This window comes from Oryx dammah, unplaced genomic scaffold, assembly GCF_014754425.2.
Source record: "Oryx dammah isolate SB20612 unplaced genomic scaffold, SCBI_Odam_1.1 HiC_scaffold_28, whole genome shotgun sequence".
NCBI lineage: Eukaryota > Metazoa > Chordata > Mammalia > Artiodactyla > Bovidae > Oryx > Oryx dammah.
The window spans coordinates 97,334,547-97,362,221 of record NW_024070212.1 but is presented as its reverse complement, the minus strand read 5'-3'; the positions used below and the strand labels follow the sequence as shown (position 1 = coordinate 97,362,221).

Sequence of the window (27,675 nt, the reverse complement as noted above, 5' to 3'; positions counted from 1 at the left end):
AGGGCTGGAGAGCTTCTTTCTTTCTTTCTTTTTTTTTCTGTTATTTTAAGCAACTGCTGAGTCCAAAGATGAGTTTTGATGAGATCAGCCCACAGTACAGACACAATGGACAGCACACAGCTTAGATTTCACTATTTAGTGTAACAAAGATTATAAGCCAGACTTTATTTTATTGGTACATTTTCCCACACACACAATAGGGTATATTTGCTTCCACCTACTTTTTCTATTAATATAATACTGGCATGGTTTAGAGTTGTTTAAAAAACAAAAAGCAAATCTGGACTGATCCTCTCTTTACAAAACAGTTGATTTATTTATACTGCACCAATTCAGCCCCTCCAAATACACAGCTTCCAATAGGCAGAATAGTTAGAGAAGCAGGTGTCACAAATTACGGTTTAAAAATATGCAGGCAGCAGGCACTGTACCTGTGCATTTAATATACCTGAAATCTGCTGATACTCCAAACCAGCTACACTAACAGCAATTCTGGGAGCATTGAGATAGATGCTTAATCCTGATGGCAATATGTGGTCGTTCAAGAGTCTAACTGGGTTATGCCTTTGGCTAGCCAAGTGGGAAGAGTATGCAAAGACCATGTCTAACTACAGCAGGTCTTCAAGCTTATTATCCTGTCACAGTTTATAAAGGTGAGGAACTAATTATTAGGAGCTGTGCAGTCAAAATGGCCAGAGAACAAATATACTCCTACAGTGCATATAATTAAGTCAACCATCTTGTGGATCCTTGATTGTCTCTGGACGTGACCTCAAACACTTGAAACGGAAATTTCAAGTATGCTGGGAGACAGTTATCAGAATGTTTGGGTATCTTTGTTCCTGAATATCAAGTAACAGGGCTCACCTCCACGTTACTTCTTGCAATAAGCACACAGGGTGACTCCGTAGAGACAGCTCATTATAGATACCAAGCCTCCAAGAGTTCAAGGGGTGCGTAGGCTCAGTACTATCCAGGGCTGAGCAGAAAACTCTGTAAGCCAACCTGACATCCCTAAGTCTTATTCTGGTTCTGAGAACATTTCAGTCCGGCTCCAAGTCCACTTTGCTCCAACTCAGCGATGACAGACATATACTTGAACTCATTTGGTCTGAAGTTAAAGGTCTCCACTAACCCGTAGGTCTCTTTTCGATCAGTGGCATAGAAGAGCTGCACTTGGTTGGCAATGCACTGTGCCTCAGCAACATTCTGAAAGGTAGAAAGAACAGTGAGGTCCCTGCCAGCACAGGGCCACACAGCTCTGTGTCTAAGGCCTGTGGCAGGTGAGGCCCTCGCCCAGGAGTCACTGCTTCCAGAAAGCTTCCTGACTCCCTGACATCCCAAGTCTTGGTGAGGTACCTCTTTTCTGTGTACCCAAATTAGCCTACTCTTCCTCAAGCATTGTATGTATCATACTATATTTTATCTGTCTTTTGTTTCCTCTTTTTCGTTTGTCTATCCTTATGTGAATTCCTCACAGTATGAGCCTGTTTTACATCCCTTCATATAGTGAAATCTGGTGAATACTTGCTGATAAATTAATGCAGATGTTAAAATTTCCCTCTTAAAAAAAAATTCCATGTTCATTCAGTTCCTTAGTAACTGTTTAGTATATCTCAAGGGGAAAAAAAAAGAGCAATAGTTAATCAGCTCTCCAGCTCTAAGAACTAAGTTTGTGAGTTGGTACTAAGGCTTTGATTAACTAGACATACTCTTGAATAAAACCTATTCCTCATACCACCTCAGTTAAAAAAGTGGTGCCCAAGCCAGCTGCAGTTTAACAAATTGTCCACAAAGTCTGTGACATCCTTTTCTTTCTCTTGGGCCACACAACTTGTGGGATTAGTTCCCCAACCAGGGAATGAATCCAAGCCATCAGCAGTGAAAGCATGGACTCCTCACCACTGGACTGCCAAGGAATTCCCCATGACACTTTTTCTTCCCTGTGATAGAGCCTTCTTTCTCTTTCCTTGAGTGACGGTTATACTTAGTGACTTGCTTTCTAACAAATGGACTAAAGCGGACTGATGAAAAATGACTTCTGGTATTCAGTTACAGAAGACATCATGGTTTCTGTCTTGCTATCTCAAATCACTTGCTTTGGAGAAAATAAGTTTCCATGTCATGAGGACATTCAAGTAGCCTACGGAGAAGCCAGTGTGGCAAGGACATGAGGTCTCCTGCCAACTGCCACGCAAGTGTGGTCAGAGGTGGATCGTCAGCCCAATCAGCCTTCAAATGACAGTAGCCCTTTCCAAGATCTTGACAGCAACTTCATGAGACTCTGAGCCAGAACCACTCAGCTATGCTGCTCCTGAACTCCTGACACAAAGAAACTGTGAGGTAATAAATATTTATTGTTTTATGTCACATAGTTTTGGAGTAGTAATTTCTATGCAGTCATTTCTAACTAATCCACAGCAAGGCCCCAGGAAAGAGAAGAGGCCACCTTCTCTAAAGCTCAGGAGCAGGAAAATGGTGACCTGACCACTCTGTAACAGAAGTGAGATCAAGATACAGGCTAGACTCTTGAAATCTTACAAAAGAATTACCTCAAAAACTCTTACTTTGCTTCCTATACATTCTCTAGTGCTAGCTGATCAGAGGCATTTATTCATCATTATAATGTTCACACAGCCAAAATCCAACCCCAAATGATAATGGAAAATTCCTACTAAAACTGTCAAAAGTGTGCTATGTCTAGCTACAGAGTGATGAAAATGGGTTTATAAATACCACAGGCTGCTTCACCTCCATTCCCTCCCATGGGTTGCAGGTCATTTCTCATAAGCAGGCACTGATCTCTGAGACTGGATCTTCAATCAAAAGCCATTTTCCAAATCGCTGGCTATTTCAAATTAATAGAATTTTAGACCAGGAAGGGGCCTTAGAGATCATCCAGTCCTCGTTTAATGGACCAGGAAACCAAAGCAGATGAGGGTTAATTAAGGATGGACTCAAGGTCATGTGGCACGCAAATGGTAGAGCAAGGACTAGATCTCTGGACTCCCAGGCTGGTACTCCCTCCACATCACCCTGATACTATTTCCGGTGGGGCACAATAATTAAGGTTGATAACTCTACTTCATCATTTTTACCTTTTAAATTCAAACATGTCTCAAGGACAAACGATTTTTTAAGCAAGTGCATAATTTGAGACAGATGTCCTCACTCTCTAAGGCTCTGAACTGTAGGGACTATGACAGTTAACTTTTATTTGAGGCTTAGGATGGTGGAGGTAAGGGTAATTTCAGTTGTGTTCATTCTAGAACAGTGCTGTTCAAGCTGCAGAGTCCTAGGGCCTCTGTGGAGGTGCCTCAGTCCCTTCACCTCTCTTTCAGCTGTTATATCCTGGGGTTTTACATAATAAGATTTTGTGTGGATAAAGGACTCTGACCACTTGTTTGAAGACCACTAGAATGATGGGAAGAGAGTTAAGACATGGAGAAATGTCTCTCATGGAGGATTACGGAAAGCTTTCCTGCACCCCAGCCACTGCCGACTCATTCGCCCCTTGTCTTTTATTCCCTTAATTCTTGACATGAAACAGCAGTCTCTTCCCCTTCCAAGACCCAAGAAGATAAACATATTAATTCCCTATGCTGCTCAACAAGGAGGTGTATTAACAGACCTGATTCCTTCCTCTCTTTCCATCTTAATGGCTACAATCAAAGTACCAAGTCTTGCCCATTTTATTCCCTATACGTTTCCGAGGTCATTCTCTCTCCTCCTTCCCTACTCTGGGTAAGGTCTTTATCACCTCTTGCCCAGACTACTGCAACTGCATTTTAAATGATCACACTGACCAGGCTAGAACTGAAAAATGTTTAGAAAGCAAATACTTAAGGTTAATGGTCTCAAAATCCAACTCTCTATGGGTCAACTCCTCATCATTCTGTGCTCACAGGATAAAGTCAATCTTCTGAACATAATCCACCAAATTCCCTTTTTTAATATATCAGTGACAGCAAATTGTAATATCCCAAGTCATTTTGTGCTTCCTAGCTTTTCTGTATTCCATTCCCACTGTCTGGAACATTCCCCTCCCCACTTTATACTGCTAAACTCCTGCTCATCTTTGAGATTCAGTTCAGGTATCATTTCTTCCTTCTTCTGGGTCAGGAACACTCCCCCTGACCCCTCCAAAGCTGGGCATGTCTTTATCCTAGCACTTACTACATTCCAGTGAAATCATCTGCTGACACACATGTGGAACCAAATAAGGTTTTTAAATACTATACTAAATTTTCATCATTAAAATTAATCAGTTTAGAAGAAACCTATAGGTTCCATGTATTTCTATCTATTTGCTTTACTGTATTTGGAAACACAATGCCTAAAGTATAAATGTATGCATGAGTATGCAGGGGATCATATATTTATATTACATTTCTAGGTTTCCCATCTCTGAATCATGTATCTCTACACTAAATTTTAATATGTCTGAATCTGTAGTACACTGGAAACTCACAGGTTGATTTATACAAGGCAAATGTATGTTGTCTAGTATGCTGTTGAATGTTATAAGACTAGGAAGCAAATTTTAATAATTATGGGAACCATGTTTGAGACCACTAGAGGTGGTATAAATGCTAAAGCAGAAACAGTCTCTCCTCTGACCTCTAGAGTCCACATCTAATATGGTTAGATGTTATGCTTTGTTGAAGATCAGAAAATACAAAACCATCTCTGTGTTACTCCTGTCTGTGGTCAAGTTTTACATTTTATCATTATTGGTAACTTACATCCCCTCCAAGTCTCAATTTCAAAATTCACACTTTGTCTACTACTTCCTATATTTAACACTCACTCCCAAGTTCAAAAATCCTTCAACTACACAACACTATAAAATAACTATACTTCAATAAATTAAAAAAAGAGAACAGATCACAACTAAATACAGCAATAAAAATTTTGCAAGTAAAAAAAAAAAAACAACAAAACACCTTTTACCTCAAGCAGGACTCACGGTTCTTACTATCTCTTCATCTTTCTTATGTTTCCACTTCTCTCTTTACCCAACTTGCACTCCATTGTCAATAATTACAGTAATTTCTTTGCATTCACCTTTAACTTCCCAGTCCCTGTCTTACTTCATTACATCACTTGGCTAAACCATAATCCTAGGTAAATCCAACTCTTAGTCCTTTATCTCTGTGCTTGTCATTCCCCACAGACATTCTCTCTTCCTTTTTCCTAGATCACACGTCGGCAAACACCTTCTGGAAAGGGAGAGACCATTAATATTTTAGGTTTTACGGCCCTACAGTCTCTTGTTGCAGCTAACTCAACTCTCTGCTGTAGATGTAAAGCAGCCATAAATAACATGTAAAGATAAGCATGGCTGTGTTCCAATAAAATTTTATTTACAAACTTTGAAATTTGAACTTCATATAATTTTCACAGGCCATGAAATATTACTTTTTTAGTTTCTGTTTCTTCAACTACTTAAAGATATAGAACACATTCTCACTTCATGTTCTAGACAAAAATTTCACACTTCCTCTTTTCTATTCAAATGTCCAACATCTATTTTTCCATCCCCACTCTCAGCTAATGATTTTTCTTTTCACTAAGCAATCTGGAGAGAACATCTTACAAGCTATCATTACCCTCTATCCACTTAACTGAATGTGTCCTTATATCCTGGCTTCTCTCTTGCTACATTTCTGGCAAAGATTAACCCCTCATTCCCAAGATTCACCCATTCAAAACACCACTTAAACAACTCTCTTTCTCCTGTATTTTCAATATTTTCCTCTTTACCCGACCTTTTCATCAGCATATACATACAAGGCTCTCATTTAAAACAAAACAAAAAACCCACTCTCATCCCCACTTCTTACACCCCATTCTTTCCTTTTCTTCTCAGAAACACTCCTTCAAAGACAAATTTATGCTTACTTTTTCTAATTTCTCTCCCCAACCTTTCCTAAATGTACTCCAAATACGCTGTCGTCCTACCCCTCCTTTGAAACTGCCCCATAGAGGTCCCCAATGACTTCTAATAAATTCTCAGTCCTCATCTCACTTGCCCTACCAGTGTGAGCTGCTGGCTCACTACCCCGATTCCCTGAAACACTTTATCTTAGCCTCCAGGGGATTCTACCATCTTAGTTTTCCTCCTACCTCACTGATTCTTTCTTTTTCATCTTCTCTGCTGATGCTTCCTCATTGCTCCAGGGCTCGTTTCTTAGACCTCTTCTCTTTTTAACTTCATTAACTTCCTTGGTGATTTCAGTCTCATGGTTGTAAATAACAATCTGTATGCTGACAACTCCTATCTTCATCTCTCCAGTTTGGACCTCTCCTCTGAACTTCAGACTCATATGCCTAACTGCCTATTACTCGGATTATCTAATAGGCACCTCAAACTTAATGTGTCCAAAATTCAGTTCCTGATCTTCCTCCCACACCTGCTCTGCCCACAGTCTTGTCTGTCTCATTAATGGCAACTCCATTCTTCTGGGTACGATTTTGGGTGACTTCCAGTTGAGTGTGATGAGTAGAAGGAAGAACGGGAGAAATGAGACTGATAACAGACAGGACTAACAGACAGTGGAGGAGACTCTCAATTACGGCCCAGACGTGGGCTCACTATTACCATGTGATACTAGCTGCGCACCATCACTTTTCCCTTCCTTGTACGCAGCTGGTGATAGAGGGAGAGAAAAAGGAAAAACCAGTGGGTGTTATAATAAAGAACCTCAGGAGAAAAAAGGCACTAAAGGGCCCACTATCCTGAGGACACCCTGAACTTAAACACTGCTGGATAAATGAGACTGAAATGAGCAAGAACTAGACAAACAGGCTGAACAGCAATCATAAAACTGTTCCTGGTCCTGGACATACAGAGAACAAACACAACAGACATCATTACCTACAGGCACATGGTCAATGCTCTAACCCAGGAAATGGGAAAAGAGGAAGGAAAAACACTAGGTATGATGAAAGCTGTACATGTGAACAGTGTGAAGAAAGATAATAGATTAAGAACTATTTTAAACTTTGAACTCTTTTGTACACTTAAGAAGCCATTTACTTGTCCAGAGCCTCTTACCTGAAACCCCACAGGCCAGATGTGTTTTAGAGTAGAATTACTGGATTTTAGAAAGATAACAAATGCAGATACCATATAACTGTATTATGTAACACTCATAATCCATTAATATTTCCCTTGTAAAATGCATGAATATTCCACACCGAGTAGGATTAATAAGGACTATCAGTGGCCTCACATCAAAGTGAAGTTACAGTGAAGATACAGCTATCAGATAAGTTCAAATCACATAAGGTTTGGTGACCAAAGGAGTTATGAAAAAATTTTGTGGTCAGAGCTTTTGGACTTTCAAATTGTGAATAAATGAATGAGAATTTGTACTAACTTCAATTCGGAAGAGCTTAAGCAAGACAAAATTACTGTCAATTTAAGTAAGAAACAAGTATGTTTCTTGTGTTTGTCTTTGGAATTTTACTTCTCATGAGGTTTGGCAGGAGAATATGTTCAGGGCCACCAGATACATGCAAAAAGGTAAAAGTTGATTCTTACCAGAAATGTGGAATCCATTTCTGCTGTCATCAGCACTATGCCCTTTTCTTCCTTAAGTTCAGGGTAGTGATATAAAATCAGCTGGCTGGCCGCAGCTTCCCCTCGGGTCTGCAAGGAGGAACACTTATCAAGACTCAATAAGGTACCACCACAACAGAACTGCAATTTCACAGCAATAGACAGTCTGGAGGAAATTCTGGCTCTTAACAGTCCCTTGGGTGGCTAGTGAGTTGGAGGATTGGTACGTGGGGATGGTCAGGTTTGCCAAGTCACAGCAAAACTGACAGTTTGCACAGTGTTATTTGTGTCTTCAATTGAAAAAGGTTTGGCTTTTTTCCCAGAAAATGTTTACAGTAGGCAGTGAATCCTTCATCATGGCCATATATTTAAAAACAAAACGACACGAGCAGCTACCAAATCAAGTTCTAAAGAAAGCAATATGCCTGTGTAATTGCCACTTTTATGGACTAGTGCATTTCACAGTTGAAATCTACTCCCCTTGGCTGGCTCTGAAGACTGAGCTCTTTAAAGCTGTAGCAAACAGCTGGAGAGTTTGCACGTGGGCCAGATTTGTAATGTGCAGTTTTAAAATATAATCTGGGTGGGAGAAAGGGGGGAAAAGAAGAATTGGAACATCATAATTTCATGAAGAATGGACAGGGCAGTGGTTACCAGACCTCAGTTCAGACTAGGAAGAGAGGCTGGGTTCAAAGCCTAAGCCCTCATACACAATAGGAGGAAACAACCATACATTCAGAAGATCTCTGGGTTTCATCTTTAGATTTCAGAAAAAGTCCTTTTAATTATCAATGTGAAGTCAAGTGGGCCTTAGAAAGCATCACTACGAACAAAGCTAGTGGAGGTGATGGAATTCCAGTTGAGCTATTTCAAATCCTGAAAGATGATGCTGTGAAAGTGCTGCACTCAATATGCCAGCAAATTTGGAAAACTCAGCAGTGGCCACAGGACTGGAAAAGGTCAGTTTTCATTCCAATCCCAAAGAAAGGCAATGCCAAAGAATGCTCAAACTACCGCACAATTGCACTCATCTCACATGCTAGTAAAGTAATGCTCAAAATTCTCCAAGCCAGGCTTCAGCAATACGTGAATTGTGAACTTCCAGATGTTCAAGCTGGTTTTAGAAAAGGCAGAGTAACCAGAGATCAAATTGTCAACATCCGCTGGATCATGGAAAAAGCAAGAGAGTTCCAGAAAAACATCTATTTCTGCTTTATTAACTATGCCAAAGCCTTTGACTGTGTGGATCACAATACACTGTGGAAAATTCTGAAAGAGATGGGAATACCAGACCACTTGACCTGCCTCTTGAGAAATCTGTATGCAGGTCAGGAAGCAACAGTTAGAACTGGACATGGAACAACAGATTGGTTCCAAATAGGAAAAGGAGTATGTCAAGGCTGTATATTGTCACCCTGCTTATTTAACTTCTATGCAGAGAACATCATGAGAATCGCTGGGCTGGAAGAAACACAAGCTGGAATCAAGATTGCCGGGAGAAATAACAATCACCTCAGATACGCAGATGACACCACCCTTATGGCAGAAAGTGAAGAGGAATTAAAAAGCCTCTTGATGAAAGTGAAAGAAGAGAGTGAAAAAGTTGGCTTAAAGCTCAACATTCAGAAAACTAAGATCATGGCATCTGGTCCCATCACTTCATGGGAAATAGATGGGGAAACAGTGGAAACAGTGTCAGACTTTATTTTCTGGGGCTCCAAAATCACTGCAGATGGTGATTGCATCCATGAAATTAAAAGACGCTTACTCCTTGGAAGAAGTTATGACCAACCTAGATAGCATATTCAAAGGCAGAGACACTACTTTGCCGACTAAGGTCCGTCTAGTCAAGGCTATGGTTTTTCCATTGGTCATGTATGGATGTGAGAGTTGGACTGTGAAGAAGGCTGAGCGCCAAAGAATTGATGCTTTCAAACTGGTGTTGGAGAAGACTCTTGAGAGTCCCTTGGACTGCAAGGAGATCCAACCAGTCCTTTCTGAAGGAGATCAGCCCTGGGATTTCTTTGGAAGGAATGATGCTAAAGCTGAAGCTCCAGTACTTTGGCCATCTCATGCGAAGAGTTGACTCACTGGAAAAGACTCTGATGCTGGGAGGGATTCGGGGCAGGAGGAGAAGGGGATGACAGAGCATGAGATGGCTGGATGGCATCACGGACTCGATGGACGTGAGTCTGAGTGAACTCCGGGAGCTGGTGATGGACAGGGAGGCCTGGCGTGCTGCGATTCATGGGGTCGCAGAGAGTCGGACACGACTGAGTGACTGAACTGAAATGAACTGAACTGATTTACTGCTAGGGCTCTCTCAGTAATAGTGTAGCCTCTCAATTCTCCCGAACATATTTCTATGGATACACTATCATTTTGATCATAATTATGTTTCTGGATCTTTTCCCTATACCTGTATATGAGCTTCAGGAGGGCAGTCTTAGCATAGTTTTCAACACAACAGTCTAATGGTTAAGTTCACAGACTCTGGAGTCAATAACATGGAGTCAAGCAAACCTAGCTCTACGACTTATCAGCAGTGTGAACTAACTTCTCTAAGCTTGCTATTTTTTTTCTTTTCTTTCTTTTTTTAAAAAAATAAACATGATACAATTTTTGGATACAATCACAAGGGATAAAGTCATAAGAAAATTCTCATTCTGTTATGTGCTCCCTTCATCCCAACTGCAAAGCTGTTATAATCCATTCCCAGATCTGGTCTACAAATAAAGACTGACAATCTTAGTGATTATCTCATTTAAAACACTTTTATTTTAAAAGCTTCAAATGCTTTGGATCAAACTTCTTAATCTAGTATTTGGGAATAAAACGAAGAAAAAGGAAGGAAGGATGGAAGCAAACAAAATAACATTTATGGAATGAAAAATATCTAGCACTTTAGACAGTGCAGATTTGGTTAATAAAACACATGTTAAGACACAGAACCTACCTTAAGGTTATAACTCATAGGTATTGGGTGGTGCCTAAAAAGCTAGCCCAGCGAAGTATGACAATTCATCGGTGCTACAGCAAATGCTGCTGGCAGTTAGTATATATTCTGTGTCTTAAAGTCTTAGCAAGGGCTCGTAGTCCCACAGAGGGGGCTTCTTTCACCAAAGAGATGAACACAGGACACCTACCTGAATATTTATAAGTGCAGTGAAGTGGAGTTCAGTACCTGTCCATTGCCCGACAAAAAACTCATAACCTTCCCTTCTTGGCAGTGCACAGAGAAACTGTGGGAAATGAATATACAAGGAGACAGGTGGATAAATAAAACCGCTTGCTCTATGTCCAACCACCTGTGTCATTCACTCCATTTCTCAACATTTGGTTTTTAAAACTTCTGTTGTATTTTGAAATTCATATGTGATAATGTAACACTCTTACACTTCCCAGCCCACCTAAGAAAGTATTAGAGATTCACTGAAGCTGTCTATGTAAACCCATTCCTTTCTAATTCCATTCTACAATGAGAGCTAACCTGCATTTACTAACCTGTCATTCCTTTCCAGGTTTTTATACTTTTAGTGTGAAAGTATACATCCATAAACAAGAAACAGTACTGTTTGCATGTTTAAAAACTTAAATCTTACCAAACTATATGTATACTTTTGCTACTTGCTTTTTTTTTATCATATCATACTTCTGAGATTTACTGATGCTGATAAATATTATTAATTCATTATTTTCACTGTTATATGGAAATTGACAATAGATATTAACCACAATTTTACTCATCCTTCTTTTGATGAACTTTTTGGTCCTTTTCAATTTCTAAACTTCCTCATGTTGCTGAATTAATTTTTGCTACAATTATAATAATCAATTCATATTCTACTATCTGAGGCTGATACTGAAGTATGGCTCTAATCACCGAGATGATTAATTTTATGCTCAAGATGAATTGGGGTGGAGTGGTACAGACTGATACCAGAACAAAACAAAGTATAATCAGCCAAATACGCATTAGTCATGGAATTGTCTCCTTACTGCCAACCACTAAGGCTCCGTTTTGTTATTACTAATATTAGATGAGATAACCGTAATGCTTACCTAATGGAGAAAAAAAACTTTTAAAGCTTTCTTGAGGTATATTTGAGGTTTAAGTTGCATATATTTAAAGCGTACAATTAAAATAGTTTTGACATATGTATTCTGTGAAACCACAGTCAACAGGATTACCACAATCAACATAAAGAAGGTATCTATCATGCCCCCAAATCCCTTTGTAATTCATCCCTCCTTCTCTCCAACTGTTCCTAAGCAACCACTGACTTGGTTTCTTTCACTACTGGTCAGGCTTTCCAGAATTGCACATAAATGGAACCACAGAATCTATACTGCTTTGTACACAGAGTTTCTTTACTCTTTCACCTGTGATAGATTTGGATATCTTCAGCCTGTGTTATTACAAATAAAGCTGCCATGAACAGCTTATACATGTGTGTAAGTCACTGAATGAATGTATGCTTTCAGTTCCTTTGGGAAAATATGTAGGAGTAGAATGGCTGGGTAGTATGGCAGGTCATGCTTAACTCACAAAGAAACTGCCAGACTGCTTTCCAAAGTGGCTGCACCATTTTATACTATTATCAGCAATATATTAGAGTTCTAGTTGTTTCATATCCTCACCAACACCTGGTATTGTCAGTGTTTTTAATTTTAGTCATCTTAGTGGTATCTTACTGTGGTTTTTTAATTAATTGATTTATTTTTGGCTGTGCTGGGTCTTCCCTGCTGCATAGGCTTTCTCAAGTTGCAGGGAGTGGGGGCTACTCTCCAGTTGCCATCTGCAGGCTTCTCTTGTTGCAGAGCACGGGCTCTAGGGCACATAGCTTTCAGCCGTTGTGGCAGGTGGGCTCAGCAGTTGTGGCTCCCAGGCTCCAGAGCACAAGCTCACTAGTTGTGGGGCAGGGGTTTAGTTATCCCGTGGCCCAGGGATCAAACCTGTGTCCCCTGCATTGGCCGGTGGGCTCTTCATCACTGAGCCACCAGGGAAGCCCTCACTGTGGTTTTAATTTGCATTCTATCTTAGGTACCTCACATAAGTGGAGTCATACAGTATTTGTCCTTTTGTGACCAGCTTATTTCACTTCATATTATGTCTTTAAGGCTCATGAATGTTGTAGCATGTGTCAGAATTTCCTTCCTTTACTAGGCTGAATAATGTTCTGCTATATGTGTATACCACATTTTATTTATCCATTCATCTATCAATGGACTCTTGGGTTACTTGTACCCTTTGGCTATTGTGACTTATATTCAAGCTAAGATTTTTTCTAGATCTTGAGTTAATTTTTAGATACTGTGTGAGGTAAGGGTTCATTTTTTTTGCGTGTATGGATACTCAAATTGTTTTGCACAATTTGTTGGGCATGTGTTGAAAAGATTATTGTTTCCCCAATTACCTTGGCACCTTTGCTGAAAAACAACTGACCATGCATATATTGGTTTATTTCTGAATTGTCTACTCTGCTCCACTGATCTATGTGTCTGTTTTTATGTTATTACTACACTGTCTTCATTACTATAGTTTTATGAAATCACAGTCTTGAAATCAGGTAATGTAAGTTCTCTAACTTTGCTCTTTTTCTTCAAAACTGTTACTCTAGATCCTCTGGATATCCAAACAACTTTTTTTAAATCGACTTGTCAATTCTGTGTGTGTGTGTGTGTGTGAATTTCTTAAAAAAAAAAAAAAAAAAGCTTATACAGATTTTGATTTGGATTATATTTTATCTAGAGCTCAATTTGGAGAGAAATGCCAACACTACTGAGTCATCAAACACAGTATATCTCTCCATTTACTTAGATGTTTTTAATTTTCTCTCAGCAATGTTTAGAAGCATTTTTTGAGAATCTTAGAAATGAGTACAGACACCAAGTCAGCTGACCCACCTCACCTCTTCCCTTTCTCTTGTCTCCTGGCAGCTCACTACTCCAACAACAATTTCATAATTCCTTTCAGACATATATAATCAAAATAGCATGGCCAAAACTGAAAAGAAACTGCCAAGAGAAGAGAAACTTAGAGGAGGTTGAAAAGATTAAGGTCTCAGGTGTTGTTTCCAACATTCACTTATATTCTTTTTTTCCACTTATATGAATAGGTTAAGATCCATATCAGAAAGAGCTGAGATGTTTCAGAGAGCTAAACAGCCACAGACTTATTGGGCAAACCCACAAGGTTAGTTAGGGTTAATGTTAAAACTCTCATTTATCAGTACAATCAACATGTAAGCACCTTTGTTAAATAACTATAAAATGTGTGATAGCATGGAGCATGACGAGAATGGTTAGAAAACATCTTTGTCTGGCAGCACTGAGAAGCAATCCTCATATGGTCATCGGAAACTTACTGTTGGGCAGGACTGAGCCCGGTTCCAAATCAAATCAAACTTTTCTTTCTGTAGGGTTAGAAAAGAATAAAATTCAAAGACAAGAAAATAAAAAAGGCCATAATCACATTTAAAGTCACCAAGACTGAACTCCAGAACTAAAATACAACTAAAACAATCTCAAGTTGCATCATTTACAAACCCTTCTTACAACAGAGAGCAAACACCAGATGTACGCTTTCTTATTCAGTATCAGAATTATGTGTGAGAAGTGGATACTCCAAATGCTCTAAACTCTCCAGGGGACTCTGCCAAGTGTCAGAGACAATAAGTCACCGAGTCTGCAGGAGGGAGCGCTAAGAAGGCCTGCTCAAACAACGAGTCAGTATCAGAGATTTAAAATAACATGAAAAGCACAGATCCTTTTGGGTGTTGAACTCATGAAAGGAAAGGGTATATATGTAAAAGAAGAAGAGAAAAAAAGATTGCAATACTCTCAACAACAACCAAACGGCCTGGCTTTATTTTTCCATCTGTACATTTTCCTCCTTAAACTTAACACGTGTAAGCTAGGTATATATTTGTGTACTTGATACAAACTTAATCTGAAGCTACTTCCTTTTCAGAGAACAATTAATGAACTAGCTGATAACCTAGAACATTAAATGCTTTCTTCTGGTGGAAGGCGGCAGGACACTAAACCAGAAGTCAGCAGCATTCCTTCCAAGTCGCAGATCTTCCCCGGTCAAGCAGTGGCCCGTGACTATCTCCAAGGCAGCAAAGCTTGGGAAGCTCCAAGTCAGCTCAGGGATAGGTCACTTATAGACAAGAAGGGAAGGAAGGTATGCTTGAGGACCTGTCCTAAATTCCAACAGCTTGAGTGGAAAACACGAAAAAGAAATAAAAGACACTTGGAAATTGCTCAGCAACATAAACTTATACCATGCTCCCTTGTCAGAGAGTTGACTCAAAGAGACATTTCTAAACCAGAAAGAGGAAAAACAAGAGCCGTAAATATACCATATGGAGCTCCCAATCTTTGGTGCTCAGGGCATAATAAAAACCCTCAGAGCTATAAATGTAGGTTCTCAAGAGGCAATAAACACAGGAACAATAAAAGCAACTGCCTACTAAGGTTAGAGCCCTGACCCTCGTGCTGTAACACTTTCATTTTCCCTTCCAAACTACTTACAGGAATAACTGCGTAGACTGTATCTTTTGCTGCAAAATACTGCTGCCAAATCTGTACAAAAAAGAGAGTGTCTGTGACCCGTCGGTCATCTTTTCAACCTGCACCAAGAAGCAGTGACAGCTTTCATTGCTCAGAGTAATATGTTATTTGATAACAGGGAAGAAAATCCAACGTAATACTTTATTACTTGTACATGATTACAAAAAAGATTTAATAGCATCTGTGCTTCTAGATGATTAAACTGTAACTCTTAGTAGCAAATTCCTGTCAGAGAAACAGTTTCTATGACCTTGTTAATCACTTCTTCTAAGACATGCTTTGTGTATAACAGACACATTCTTTTTTCCATATTTTCTCTCCCCAAACCCACAGTGCCCAGCCAACTGTGGGCCCTCTCAGAGAATCCAAAGTCTCAAGGTCAGGCAGATATGGTTGCAAATCCCAGCTCCTGTCATTTGTTGGCTACACTACTTTGGGCAAACTATCGAAAATAACTAAATAACAACAATATAATCATTGATAAAACAGCAATAACATCAACCTCATGGGATTACTGTGAATTTGAAATAATTATTTGAAATAATAATTTCAGTAATACTATTGAAAAAATAATTTGAAACATTATTTGAAATAATGTTTGTACTTAGCACAACAGAATTACAATGCAAACCATAGCCAATGTGCTCTGAGGGCAACAAAGAGGCACTTAATCTGATTTAGGGTACAAGTACCAAAGGAAGGGACACTTGAACTATGTCCTGAAGAATGATCAGGAGTTAGCCAGATGAATGGGGAGTCTGGGAAGATAGACAGGTAGGAGAGATGGTAAGAGACATTCTAAGCAGAGAATGACAAGCATTAGCAAAGGCACAGAATTTAGGGAAGGCATCAGAGCCAATGTGATACCTAAGTGAGCTGGTGCTAAAGAATGGGTCACCTTCCTTTAGAGCTGCTCTGCTTTGTCAACATCCCCAAAAACATGGGATGGGGGTAACTGAAGACACTATTCACAAAGTGAGATCTCACCATCACAAAGCACAGAAGGAATATTACCTCCTAGGACTTGGGCAAATCACCTCATCAATGCAGCCTAAGATTGCTATGCTTTTCTTTTTTTATGTCAAAATACTGCCTCCTCATTTTAAGGACAGCATGTCCTGCTTATTTTTATTTAATTTATATTAGCAGATAGTTTATGAATCAACACTGAATTTATGAGACTGATAGATATTTCCTAACATAGTTGACCTCGGCCACTCAAAATTATTTTAATGAACACAAATTTGTATCTAAAAATATAGGTCAGAATGATATTTGTCATGTAATGGTCAGGCCTCCTGGGCCTGGCTTCTCTCTCTCCTAAAGGACAAACTTGGTGTCCACTTTCTATTGGCACTTCTTCCCAAAGGCAGTTTGAAGTTTCCTGGAGACTTTGTATTAAGCATAAATTAGTAGAAGCTAGAACTCTGTGCTGTTCTTTTATTTTCGTGTCTGTCTTTTCCCTAGGCTGAAATTCCTTGAGAGGAGGGGTCCCTCATTTATTTCTACATCTGGCACAGAGGCTGATATTTAATAAATGCTTGCTGAAATGAATGATATAGGACCCAAGGACACCCACAGCAATGGGCACAACTTTTGGTAAGGGAATACGATGCGGACTCAAACAGACATGGGTTTGAATCCTAGTTCTATCACTAAGTAAGTTACTTTATCTCTTTAAGTTAATTTCCTCAGTTGTAAATTGGGAATAATAGTACCTACTTTATTTTTTTAGTTTTTAAAAAAATTTTATGGTTTTTTCTTTTCTTAGCTTCTTATTTATATCGGAGTATAGCAGATTAGCAATGGTGTGTTAGCTCCAGGTGTACAAAGTGATTCAGTTACACATATACATATACTTATTCATTTTTAAGTTATTTTCCCATTTAGGTTGTTACATAATATTGAGCAGAGTCCCCTGTAACAACACCTACTTTATAAGGGGGTTATGAGAATATAATGAAATAGTGCATATAAAGCACCAAGTACAGCACCTGACACACAGTATATGACTTTTATTACTGATTCTCTCAATCTACCTAAAATACAATTAGGGAACTGTAAGGAATGCCAATAAATAGCTTATTATATTCTAATTACAGAAAAAAGAATCAGACATGCAGATGTAAGTAGCAATGCAAATCAGGGTATATGGAGTGACCAAACAAATGAACAGATCACGAGTGCTTTGATGGAAGGTGTCCAGAAGGCTTCCTGCAGAAGGTCCTAAAATAATGGAGGACTCTGAATGTCAAACAAAGGAACATGGGAAGTCACTGAATTTTTGAGAGCAGGTTACTTCATAAGATTTATTTTAATTCTTTTATTTAAAGGCACAAATATAGCATTTATTCTGTGCCAGGCACTGTTGCAAGTACTTTGTAAATATTAACTCGTTTGACTCCATGAAGTAAGTACTATTATTATGTCCATTTTACAGATGGGGAATCTGAGACCTAGAAAGGTTAACTAACTTATCAAAGTCAATCTGCTAGTAAGTGGCAAAGCCTGGACTTAAAACTGGCAGCCTGGTTCTAGAGTCTGTTCTTCAGCAATACACTATGAGCAGAACTTCAGGGGGATTGAATGAGGGAGGATATGACAGGGGTAGGGGAGAAAGAGAAATAAGAGCAGGGAAACCTATTTAGAAAGATAATACAGTCACCCTGGGGGAGAGCAGGGATGGTTTTAAATAAGATGCGGACAACAGGAATGAAAAAGAAAGGGGGAAATGTGAGTTGATTAGACATACAGGAGTGAGACCAAGTTTTCTTATGCACTGTTTTCCATGTAATTCATCACTTTTGCTTTCAATGATTGCCTTTCATTTTGCCTAGGAAGAGGTATCAGGAAACATATGTTCATCTCTACTTTCAGACTGGTTCACAAAGCACATATTTTCATAAAGTATGCCAATTCATTTTCATTCATTACCTGTTTTATCTCTTCTGCAGTTTTGTCTTTCACCATCTCAATGTTGAAGATTGAACTGAGAGTCTGAAAGGAGAAAAATAAAAGGCAATTAACACCTACAATTGAAAAAATAAAACAGTTTAACTCTATCTGTAAGCCTTAGAGGAAGCATCATGTTAGGACAGTAAAGCAGATCTTCAGTAAGTACAGAATGAGTATTAAAAAACCCACAAGCTCACAGAAGGCAGCCACCAGGGTCAGGCAGGTTTCACAGTTCTATTTTCAGGGAGTATATGCAGGGATTTCCCAAAAGTTTCACACTCACTCATGAGCACTGCAGCCTGCAGCTGGTAAGAGGAAGTTCAGTTGTTACCTTTAATTTAACTGCTATTCTATCAGAAATGGTTCCTTATTTGCAAGTTAAATGACAGAGTAAACACGTATTTATTTGATTTTTTAAAACTATTTCCTATAGACAGGAAAGGTATCACTACATTTCCTCTAGCACTCCAGGACCCACACTATGTAGCAGTCATAATAAAACCGTAACAAAATCATAACAAAAATTCATAAAAATATTTCTAATCTCCACAGTTAGAAAAGCACAAAAACACGGAACCACAGTACATACGTTCAAATATGCAGTCTCTTGTTACAGATATTCCACATGACTTCAGACTTGGCTATTTAATTAGAAACCTACCTTGTCCTTAGTGAATCCTCTGCTCACAGGCTGTTTCCCCAGTGTCTGAAATACAGCATGGGACAGGATATTACTCTAAAAGACCACCCTCTCTAGGTGAGCTGCCAATACCTTATTTAGTAATGTTGCACCTAAGAACTCATTTCTCTCCACTCTGTATAGTAACTGTTCTAAGAGTTATTGTTTGTGAGACAACTTTTGACTGATTCTGAGATGCAGAGATGAGAAACCTCTTTGTTAGCAAACACCATCTACTGGTACTGAGAATCCACTCAATCCCTGGATGAGGGATTCCTTTCCAGAACAAGCCTGCTTAGGTTTCCTGTGCTCCACTTCCCAGTGAGCCACCCAGGAGATGAGAAACGGAATGTCTTTTCCAAGCTGCTTCTCATCTGTGACAGCACTTCTGAAGGCAGGCATCCTCAGCAGACTATCGAGTCTTTTCTAGTAATCCATATTATAATGTATCCCCACCCTCAAATTAGACTCCCCCTCACAAAAGGCCAAGAAAAACTGAAAGTGATTACTTTCTCTCCTAACTCACTCTCAGATATAGGCCACAGCAGGAAATCCTATCTGGAGTTGTTTCTGATAGTAGGGGTGGGTTATTCTGAGTCTTCCATTCAATTTCTCAGCTCATGACTATCTTTCAGAGAGCATAATCCACACCTGGGAATCTGAAACTGAAACATACTTTCTGCATTAAACTGTGCTTTTCATTACTCTGTGCTTTAATGAATTAAAATCTTTCATAAACGATGTCTGTAGAACCAGTACCTACAAACTAGACAAAAGCCTGGTATAGAGAAACCTACCGGACACACCCTATGGGCCAAAGTTTCAAGAGCAATTAAAGAAACATTTAAAGCATCTCTACTACAGATGCTTTGGAAATCTATGGGGACTTGTTTTTTTTTTTTTGTTATCCCAATAATTGCCTGGATGGTTATACCTGCATTTATTGGAGGGGCAGTAGTGACAGTTGAACTGCAGTTTTGCAGGTGAGTTCTACATAATGAAGAATTTTTTCCCTCATCTCATATAACTTTTCAATGTCTAGCTAGACCTAACTTTCTCCTTTTCTTCCTCCATCCATCCCTTCTGCTTCCTTTTTTTAAACAGTTTTAATACTGAATTTTTCAGAAATGCAACTATATGTAACTTAAGAGAAGACTGTACCAATACTTTGTGGAATCTCATGAGAGTCACTGATAACAACACTGCTATTGTTTGGGAGTTTTTATAATCACCAACATAACACCTCGTACCAGATGGCATTTGCTGTGTTAAGTATTCATGGCGATTTTACATAGAGGTAAAAGTACCTGATGACTGCATTAGGTCTCATAGCACAGTTGTGCCTAAGAACTTACATACTATTATCTGTACTTTTTTAAAAAAGAAACTTTATTAAAATTAAGGCATTGTATTTTTTTTCCCCCTGACATTATATGGGTAGGTAGGTTCTATTGTCTACATTTCATTTCAGGGTAGAATAGAGAGAAGAGAATAATAAATTAAATACAATTTATTACAAAAAGGGGATGTTTGGTGTTATGTAGTAGGGAACCAACGACTCAAAGAAAAGGCTTTAGAAATAGAGCCATTAGTTATTAACCTTCCTCCAGCAAGATAAGAAAGACAGTAAGTGAATATTTACTTAAGAATTGCCATAATTTAAATTAAATCTTTACTTATTCTGCTCTTGTCATCATAAAGGTAAATTTCTAAGTCTTATTTCAAAAGGGGGCAAAAAGCTTTCCCATATAATATTGAGAGTTTATAACACAGTAATATTGCCAATAGCTATTAACTTGTAATCTTGACACTATAAATGTTTTAAGAAATTACATTAGACAAAATATTTGTAGTAGAGTTGTTTGCTCATACAAAGTTGGAAACTAGATTTGTCATAAGAGGTTGAATTTGCTTCTCAACCTTGTAATGATTAATCCATTAACTATTCTGATTCTAATTAACTCAACCAATCATTAAGACTGAATGAACTCTCTTAAAATTGGGGATACCAAGGCAAAAAAGGGTGCTTCACAAGTGGCGCTGGTGGTAAAGAATCCACCTGCCAATGTAGGAGATACAAGAGTTACAAGGGTTCAAACTCTGGGTCAGGAAGATCTCTTGGAAGAGGAAATGGCAACCCACTCTAGTATTCTTGCCTGGAAAATTCCATGGACAGAGGAGCCTGGCAGGCTATAGTCTATGGGGCCTCAAAGAGTCATTCACAACTGAGCAAGAAAGGCAAAAAAGTTATTTTCCAAGTAAAAGAAACACCTATCCTTTTACGATGTAGAACCCCAATTTTCCATTGTAACTACCTTATTTCAGGCCCATGCAGCCCACATTTAGATATATTCTCCCTGGCTTTGGTCTCTCCCACTTGGATCTGTTCTGTGCACCAGCCTAGATTAGTATTTTTCAAATTGTAGGTTGTGAAATAAATTCAGTGGACTGTGGCCAAGGATTTTTTAAAAGATGAAAATAATATTAAGAGTGCATTGCATGCAATAAAAGTAAGTACTGTTTTGTAAAAATTTTGTTTCAGTTATAATCATATACATATATGTGTAAAGAATTGCAATGTAAAATATATTTTTTACTGTGGGTCATGTTCAAAAAGTGTGGAAGCATTGCATTAGATTAATTTTCCTATACAAGTGTCCTTTAATATCAGTCAGGGATTGGTTCCAGGACCCCTGAAGACACCGGAATGTTTAGGCACTCAATTCTCTTGTATAAAATGGTATAATATTTGCTTATAAGCTATGCACATCTTCCCATACATTTAAAATCATCTCTAGATTACTTATAATACCTAGTATGATGTAAACTCTTTACAAGTAGTTATAAATACAATAAACACTAAGTAAATAGCTGCCTGCAAGTGGCAAACTGGAGTTCTACTTTCTGGAACTTTCTAGAGTTCCCCACCCTGCCCTTGAATATTTTCTATCCTGTTGGTTGAATCCACAGGTGTGAACTCTGTGGATGCAGAACCTGCAAATAGGTAGTGTTGCTTGTACACAGCTTTCAAGATACTTTTCCCCAGCTCTGATTCTTGTTTAAGGATAACAAAAGCTAATATGCATTAAGCACCTTTTCCTCCCTAATTCCCATAGCTGCTGTCATGTGTATCTTGCCTTCATCACTCGACTATACCCCTTGGAAGCAGAGATTATCTTTTTCATCCCCTTATATCTCCACCATGACTCTAATACCTTGCCAAAAAGAGCAGAATACAATTTACAGATGGAGACTAAGCTGAGTAAAGATAGAGTGAGTTCAGTTTATCCAGTTGACCCCTCAATGAGTCCATTCCCAAGATAAGGGTCAGGCATGGTGGTGCAGAGTATTGGTGTGCCAACAGCACCCAAAGGGGCAGGTCTTACCTTCTGTTCTACACATTTGATAAAGTCACCTTGCTTGGAGTGCCCCACTGGCTGCTTCCTAAACTCATTGCGCTTCTCTAGTCTGGACTCAAAAGCAGCTGGGTCAGACCTGATCAAAGGTAAACAAAAGGTTAAACCACCTGGGCCTTTCTGGATTTTGAAATAAGAAAACACCATGTTTCACTTTCAGAGATGGGGCACAGACATCACTTGTCTTAATTACCCTGAGTACAGACCTACAAATCAAGAAAGTGGACAAAGAAATCCACTTATTCAACTATTTTTAATGCTCATGGAGCCTGTGTAACATTTTTCTCCTGCAGGATATTCCCTAGGGTGCCACAGAGCTTGGCCTCTCAAGTACTTGGAATTTGAATCCTCAAGATAGGAAAGGTTACTTCGTGGGCATCTTTCTCGGTCACCTCCTCAGATAGGAATCTCACTGTCAAGCTTTTACTAGAACACATCTAATTCTCAGCCATCTTTCTTCCCTCCCCAACTTGGGCAAATCTCCATTCAGAGCCCTGTGATCCAGAGGCTTCAGGGCAGCCTATTTTGCAGATTTAGCACCTGAGTTTCCCCTGATCCTCTCTCCAAAGAACACGTTGATGGAACATCAGAATTTGTCCTTTGTGTCAAAATGGGGCCGGTCTTCAGGCCTGAAGTTCAGGTTGGGGCTGCCATTTAAGAATTCTTCAGGCTGTGTATGCTCTGGTGAAAATGTCATACAGGAGCTCCAGCTCCTGGGCCATGAGGCCTATAGTGTCATGGGTGAGGTCTGCAGGATCTAAAGACATCCTGGTCACTCCTGCGGTGGTCTTCTTCTTGGTCAAGACGCCGCTGAGTGCTTCTTCTCCATACAACTCCTTTCTGGAGGTGACATCGAACACCACCGCCTTCACTGCCATGTATTCTGGCAGATCTTCCTCCCCTCCAGGGAGGGCCAACTCCTCCTCGATGAAGAGTTGCATCTGGGGCCCCAGCTGGTAGGGTGTGGCATCTGCCTGACCAGGACCTAGGTCAGTGTTGCCAGTGAGTGGATGGAGAGGATGAGGGGTGGCCTAGGCAGCAAAGCCCTGTCGTGTACTCCACCCTGGGCATCTTTTATGACAAAGACATTCCGAGTGTCTGTCTAACCCTCTGTATCTTTCACCCTGCCAGGAATGAGAGAAAATATCTAGTTTTTTTTATGCGTACATGAAAATTGCTCTTATGTCACCTCTTAAGTTTTTCTTCTCTAGGTTAAAATTCTTCGCCTTTTTTTAGCCCCTCTTCATATATGTGATTTGTAAATTTTTCCCTACTATGGACCTGCTCTCTGGACATGCTCGTTGTGCATGTCCTACCTATCTTGGGCCTAAAGCTAGATGAAATTCTGTAGCTCACCAGTGTAACGTGATGCAAAAACCCAGGGGCTAGACTGGAGTGGTGTCAGCCGGGCACACAGGCTTGTCCTGCCCTTGGCTCACAATGAACTTGTGGCTGGTGCTCCAAGAACCTGGGTCTAGTGAGCGTGCTCCAGCACCAGCCAATGAGGACTATAATTCCTTCTAAATTATCTCAGGAGAGACATTACCTGTTTGGTCCTGGGCCTCATGGCTATGCCCTATCTTGCCCGTTTCCTTAGTCTGGCACAGGTTCTACTGACTTTTTTTTTTTGGTCCTGCTTTCATTTCATACCTCCCTTTCCCTCTACTTCATGTTTTCTTTTTCTTTTTGTAGGCACACAGGTCGGAGAAGGCAATGGCAACCACTCCAGTACTGTTGCCTAGAAAATCCTATGGATGGAGGAGCCTGGTAGGCTGCAGTCCATGGGGTCGCTAAGAGTCGGACACGACTGAGCAACTTCACTTTCACTTTTCACTTTCATGCACTGGAGAAGGAAATGGCAACCCACTCCAGTGTTCTTGCCTGGAGAATCCCAGGGACAGGGGAGCCTGGTGGGCTGCCGTCTATGGGGTCGCACAGAGTTGGACACGACTGAAGCGACTTAGCAGCAGCAGGCACACAGGTTTCCCTCCCCTCTCACTCAACTTCTTTTATCCCTTCCTGTCTCCCTTTCACTTATTCAACAAACTTGACTTGTTGTCTCTTGCCTGTTGGTTAACGTGCTGGGTTCTAGAGATACAGAAATACATAAGAAAGAGTACCTACGTCAAGGAGTGTACTACCTAGCAGGACAGAAAGACAAGTAAATATGTACATTAGAGTGCTACAGGTAGTATGATGAAAATCTGTTCAAATATTCCCAAATGGCTGAGGTGGTTTTATGCTGCTGTACCTTTTTTTATGCTGCTGTGCCCCTTACCTGGAACATCTGCCCCCAACACCAGTCCTTTATTCCTTTCTGCTAGGCCACAGAGCTCAAAGGAAGTTTTGGCAAGAGATAAAGCTAGGAAGAATGGCAGGTACTAGAGCACAAAGGCCTTTTATGGAACACTAAGATATGGACATTATCCAAAAGTCTGGGGTGCCTTGGAAAGCCACTCTTTAGGAGGTAACAGTAGTGTAAATACTGACAGAAACAATTGAGTGAGGAAGGAAAGTAAAACCAGTCATTCATTTGTTCGTGAATAAGAATGAACAGGAGCTCTGAAGTGCTCGAGGGTATATGTAGACCACACTTCTGAGATGCTTGTCTGTGAAAGCGATCAGTGAGAAAAGACTGAAGGGGAATGAAGCTCAAGAAGAGATTTTTAAAAAGACAAATACTTAAGTATATCTAAATGCTGTTGAAGGAAAGCAAAAATATTCATTTATCCTGTTATTCTTTCAAAGAAAGATCACTATAGTAGTAGTGACATGGACTGGGGGTAGACGGGTCCAAGACTGGAAGAGGGGAAGACTAGTCAGAGGCTGACTGCAATACTCCAGGTGAAGAAGATGCAGTGCATGAAGGCTGTGGAAGCAGAAATGGTAGAATTCAGAGAAATTTAGGTTTTCCCTCCTAAGACAACCGCCTGCCCACCCAGCCAGGTTCTCTCCCAAGTCCCTTCAATTTTCACTTTTGATCTCCTTCAGCTCTTCCCAGTTGAACTCTTTGGCTCCACTATGAAAACCAGGGACAGGGGAGCCTGGTGGGCTGCCATCTATGGGGTCGCACAGAGCCGGACACGACTGAAGCGACTTAGCAGCAGCAGCAGCATGCCCCCTTATATCTACTTCTAATGTCCAGGACCTTCTCTCTAGAAGGTGGAGGGTAGTTTTAGGAACCTGGGATTCCAAGTCAGACAAATCCCAACCAGCTGCGTGACCTTTGGCAGGCCTCTAACTCTCTGATCCTCAGTTCCTCAACCTAGGAGGGTCCAACTGAGAACCAACTGCCACACTATTACTTTTTGATTTCCTTTCCTTGTAGTTAGGGTCCTTAGCTAGAAGCCTGGGACCCTGAGTTCTAGGTCAAGCTTCAGCTGACTCAGTAGTTGATCTTGAGCAAGTCAAGTCCCTTCTCTGCAGAGCTCTATTTTCCCATTTCGATAATGAGGACAGGTCTCCCGGACGTGCCTGCCCCTTCAGGGCTGTCGTAAGAGTCGACCTTAGCGTTTTGAGAACTAAAGCAGAAAGAAAAAAAAAAAAGACCTGGAGTAGAGACTCCCGGCTCTCACACTAGCTGTGTGATCTTAGAGTGGGGACAGAAACAGAGGTCCTCTGGCAGGGCTGCTGGAAGGACTGAGAGCGCCAGATACAGATACACCAGAAGAGCGGGCCGCGAGCCGCCCCTCCTCCCCTCCCGCCGCCGGCCGGGCCCGCACCTGCGCAACTGCTGGATCTTGTCGCGGTAGCGGTCGTAGAAGGGGTTGGCCTCGAGCTCGTCCCCGACCCCGCTGCCGTCTGCTCCCCCGGCGGGCCGGCCCGAGCTGCGGCGCACCGGGAACACGCGCAGCTGCGCGGCTGACACGAGCCCCAGGCCCAGGGCGCGGCTGCGCACTGCGCATAGGCCGCGGTAGAGGCCGGCCACCTGCAAGACGGCCGGGCCCGCGCCACCGGCCGCCGCCACCACGGCAGCCATGGCCGTTCCCACCTCCTCCTCCTCCTCCCCGGGCGCGGGGGCCTCGGCCCGCGGCCCGCGCGCCCGCTCCATCGTCCTCCGGGTCCGCCGCGCCCGCGCTTCGGCAACGAGGTTCCGCGCTCTCAATGTTCCGGGCGCCGGGGAAAGGCCAGGTGGAGGGCGGGGGATTCGCTGCTCCTGCCTGGTTCCCCGCCCCTGCCTCGACTATTCTGCAGCTCTAGCGTCCCCGCCCGTCTTCTCCCGGAGCCTGCGACCAGCAGCCCTTGCACGCCGTCTCCTCTTGAAAGCTGCTCAGACCTGCTGGTCCCCACCGTGCTTGCTGCCTTTTAAATTCTTTAGGCACACGCTGGAGTCGTCGTCCTTCAGCATCGAAGGCCCTTTCATCAGCTGTTAATCACAGCAGCAGCATCTCTTCACTGAGCGTTTCTGTTTGCAGGACGCTACCTGATTCATAGCACTTGAGGCAGGTTTCATGAAGCTGAGAATCACTAAGAGATTTGTCCCAAAGCTAAATTTTTTTCAAGATGCCAGCTGTTGTTTCTGAGGTCTTGTCTTCTTCTGCTTCCTGACACCTACCTTGAACTCCAGCCAAACTGAACTACTCTTCTCCCCAGAGACACACCTGGGATTTTCCTTAACAAGTCCTTATACGTGGAATGCTGTCTCTCCACACAATGCCATCATCTTCTTCATCCCTGGACTTGGACAGTGACATCAATACCTGTGTCTCACTGGGAGCAGGCCCCCTGTGATGGCACCAATCAGTCCTCAACAAATTCCTCCTGTCTGGGGGCTTACCTTAGAAGCCCCTCTTGAATGGTGGACCTCTCAGGGGCAGGGACAGCACTTTCATCTCTGCTCAGCTCAACCTGCGTTTTTGGAGATGGGCCCCAGGCCCTGGCCTGTGCTGGGAGTAGTGTGGTGAACTCAGAGATCAGCAGTCCTTTAAGTGTGCCGGCCTGTACCTGCCTTAGCATCCTTGCACTGGCTGCTCCCTTTGCACGTGGCTGTCTTTTCATCATGTAGGGCTCGGTTCACAAGAGAGCACCTCAAAGGGACTTCTCCTGATGCACCTGCATGACTTTATATTCTTTATTCCACTATCTTATTTTCAGAGTAGTTGGCTGCCTGAAATTCTTAGGTGTTTGTTTACAGTAATTCATGGAACTTACATCCTAGTAGGGTGAGGCACAATATAAATAAATAAATAATGTTAGGTGATAATAACACGTTATGCAAAAAACAACAGGCTAAGAGAGAGAGAGAGAGATAAAGGGACATGTGAGCAGAGACCTGAAGGAAATGAGGCATGGTCTGTATGCATATCTGGGGGAAGAGCCTTCCAGATGGAAGTGGAAAGGCCCTGATGCAGGAGCATGCTTGCCCTACTTGTGGAACAGCAAGGAAGTGACTGTGCGAAGGAGGCATGGGGACAGGCAGTTTGATTTTTCAGGGCTTTGTAGGCTTTGGTTGAGGATTTTGGTTTTAAATCTGAGTGAGA

The 27,675-nt window shown here is 41.1% G+C and overlaps 1 protein-coding gene across 4 annotated transcripts; it reads right to left on the bottom strand.

Annotated features, from left to right (window-relative positions):
- Positions 1-121: 121 nt before the first annotated feature.
- Positions 122-26,261, bottom strand: ATPAF1 (ATP synthase mitochondrial F1 complex assembly factor 1). 4 transcript variants are annotated; one of them, XM_040231244.1, is made up of 9 exons: positions 25,918-26,261; positions 22,166-22,274; positions 18,762-18,806; positions 18,080-18,142; positions 15,107-15,157; positions 13,936-13,983; positions 10,714-10,809; positions 7,550-7,657; positions 122-1,209 (listed from the first exon to the last, which is right to left on the bottom strand). In XM_040231244.1, the coding sequence occupies exons 1-9, from the start codon at positions 26,244-26,246 to the stop codon at positions 1,015-1,017; spliced, it is 1,044 nt and encodes a 347-aa protein (XP_040087178.1). In that variant the 5' UTR covers positions 26,247-26,261; the 3' UTR covers positions 122-1,014. The 4 variants fall into 4 exon arrangements, with proteins under 4 accessions (XP_040087178.1, XP_040087180.1, XP_040087179.1 ...); XM_040231246.1 differs by lacking the exon at positions 10,714-10,809; XM_040231245.1 differs by lacking the exon at positions 15,107-15,157.
- Positions 26,262-27,675: the final 1,414 nt, after the last annotated feature.

What these genes read in the sequence shown, in the direction of transcription:
- ATPAF1 (XM_040231244.1), bottom strand. Translation starts at nt 26,246, where the DNA reads ATGGAGCGGGCGCGCGGGCCGCGGGCCGAGGCCCCCGCGCCCGGGGAG. An exon ending in AAGATCCAGCAGTTGCGCAG is followed by an intron (nt 22,275 to 25,917) that starts GTGCGGGCCCGG and finishes ACCTTTGATCAG; the next exon opens with GTCTGACCCAGCTGCTTTTG. An exon ending in AAATGGATTCCACATTTCTG is followed by an intron (nt 1,210 to 7,549) that starts GTAAGAATCAAC and finishes TCTACCTTTCAG; the next exon opens with AATGTTGCTGAGGCACAGTG.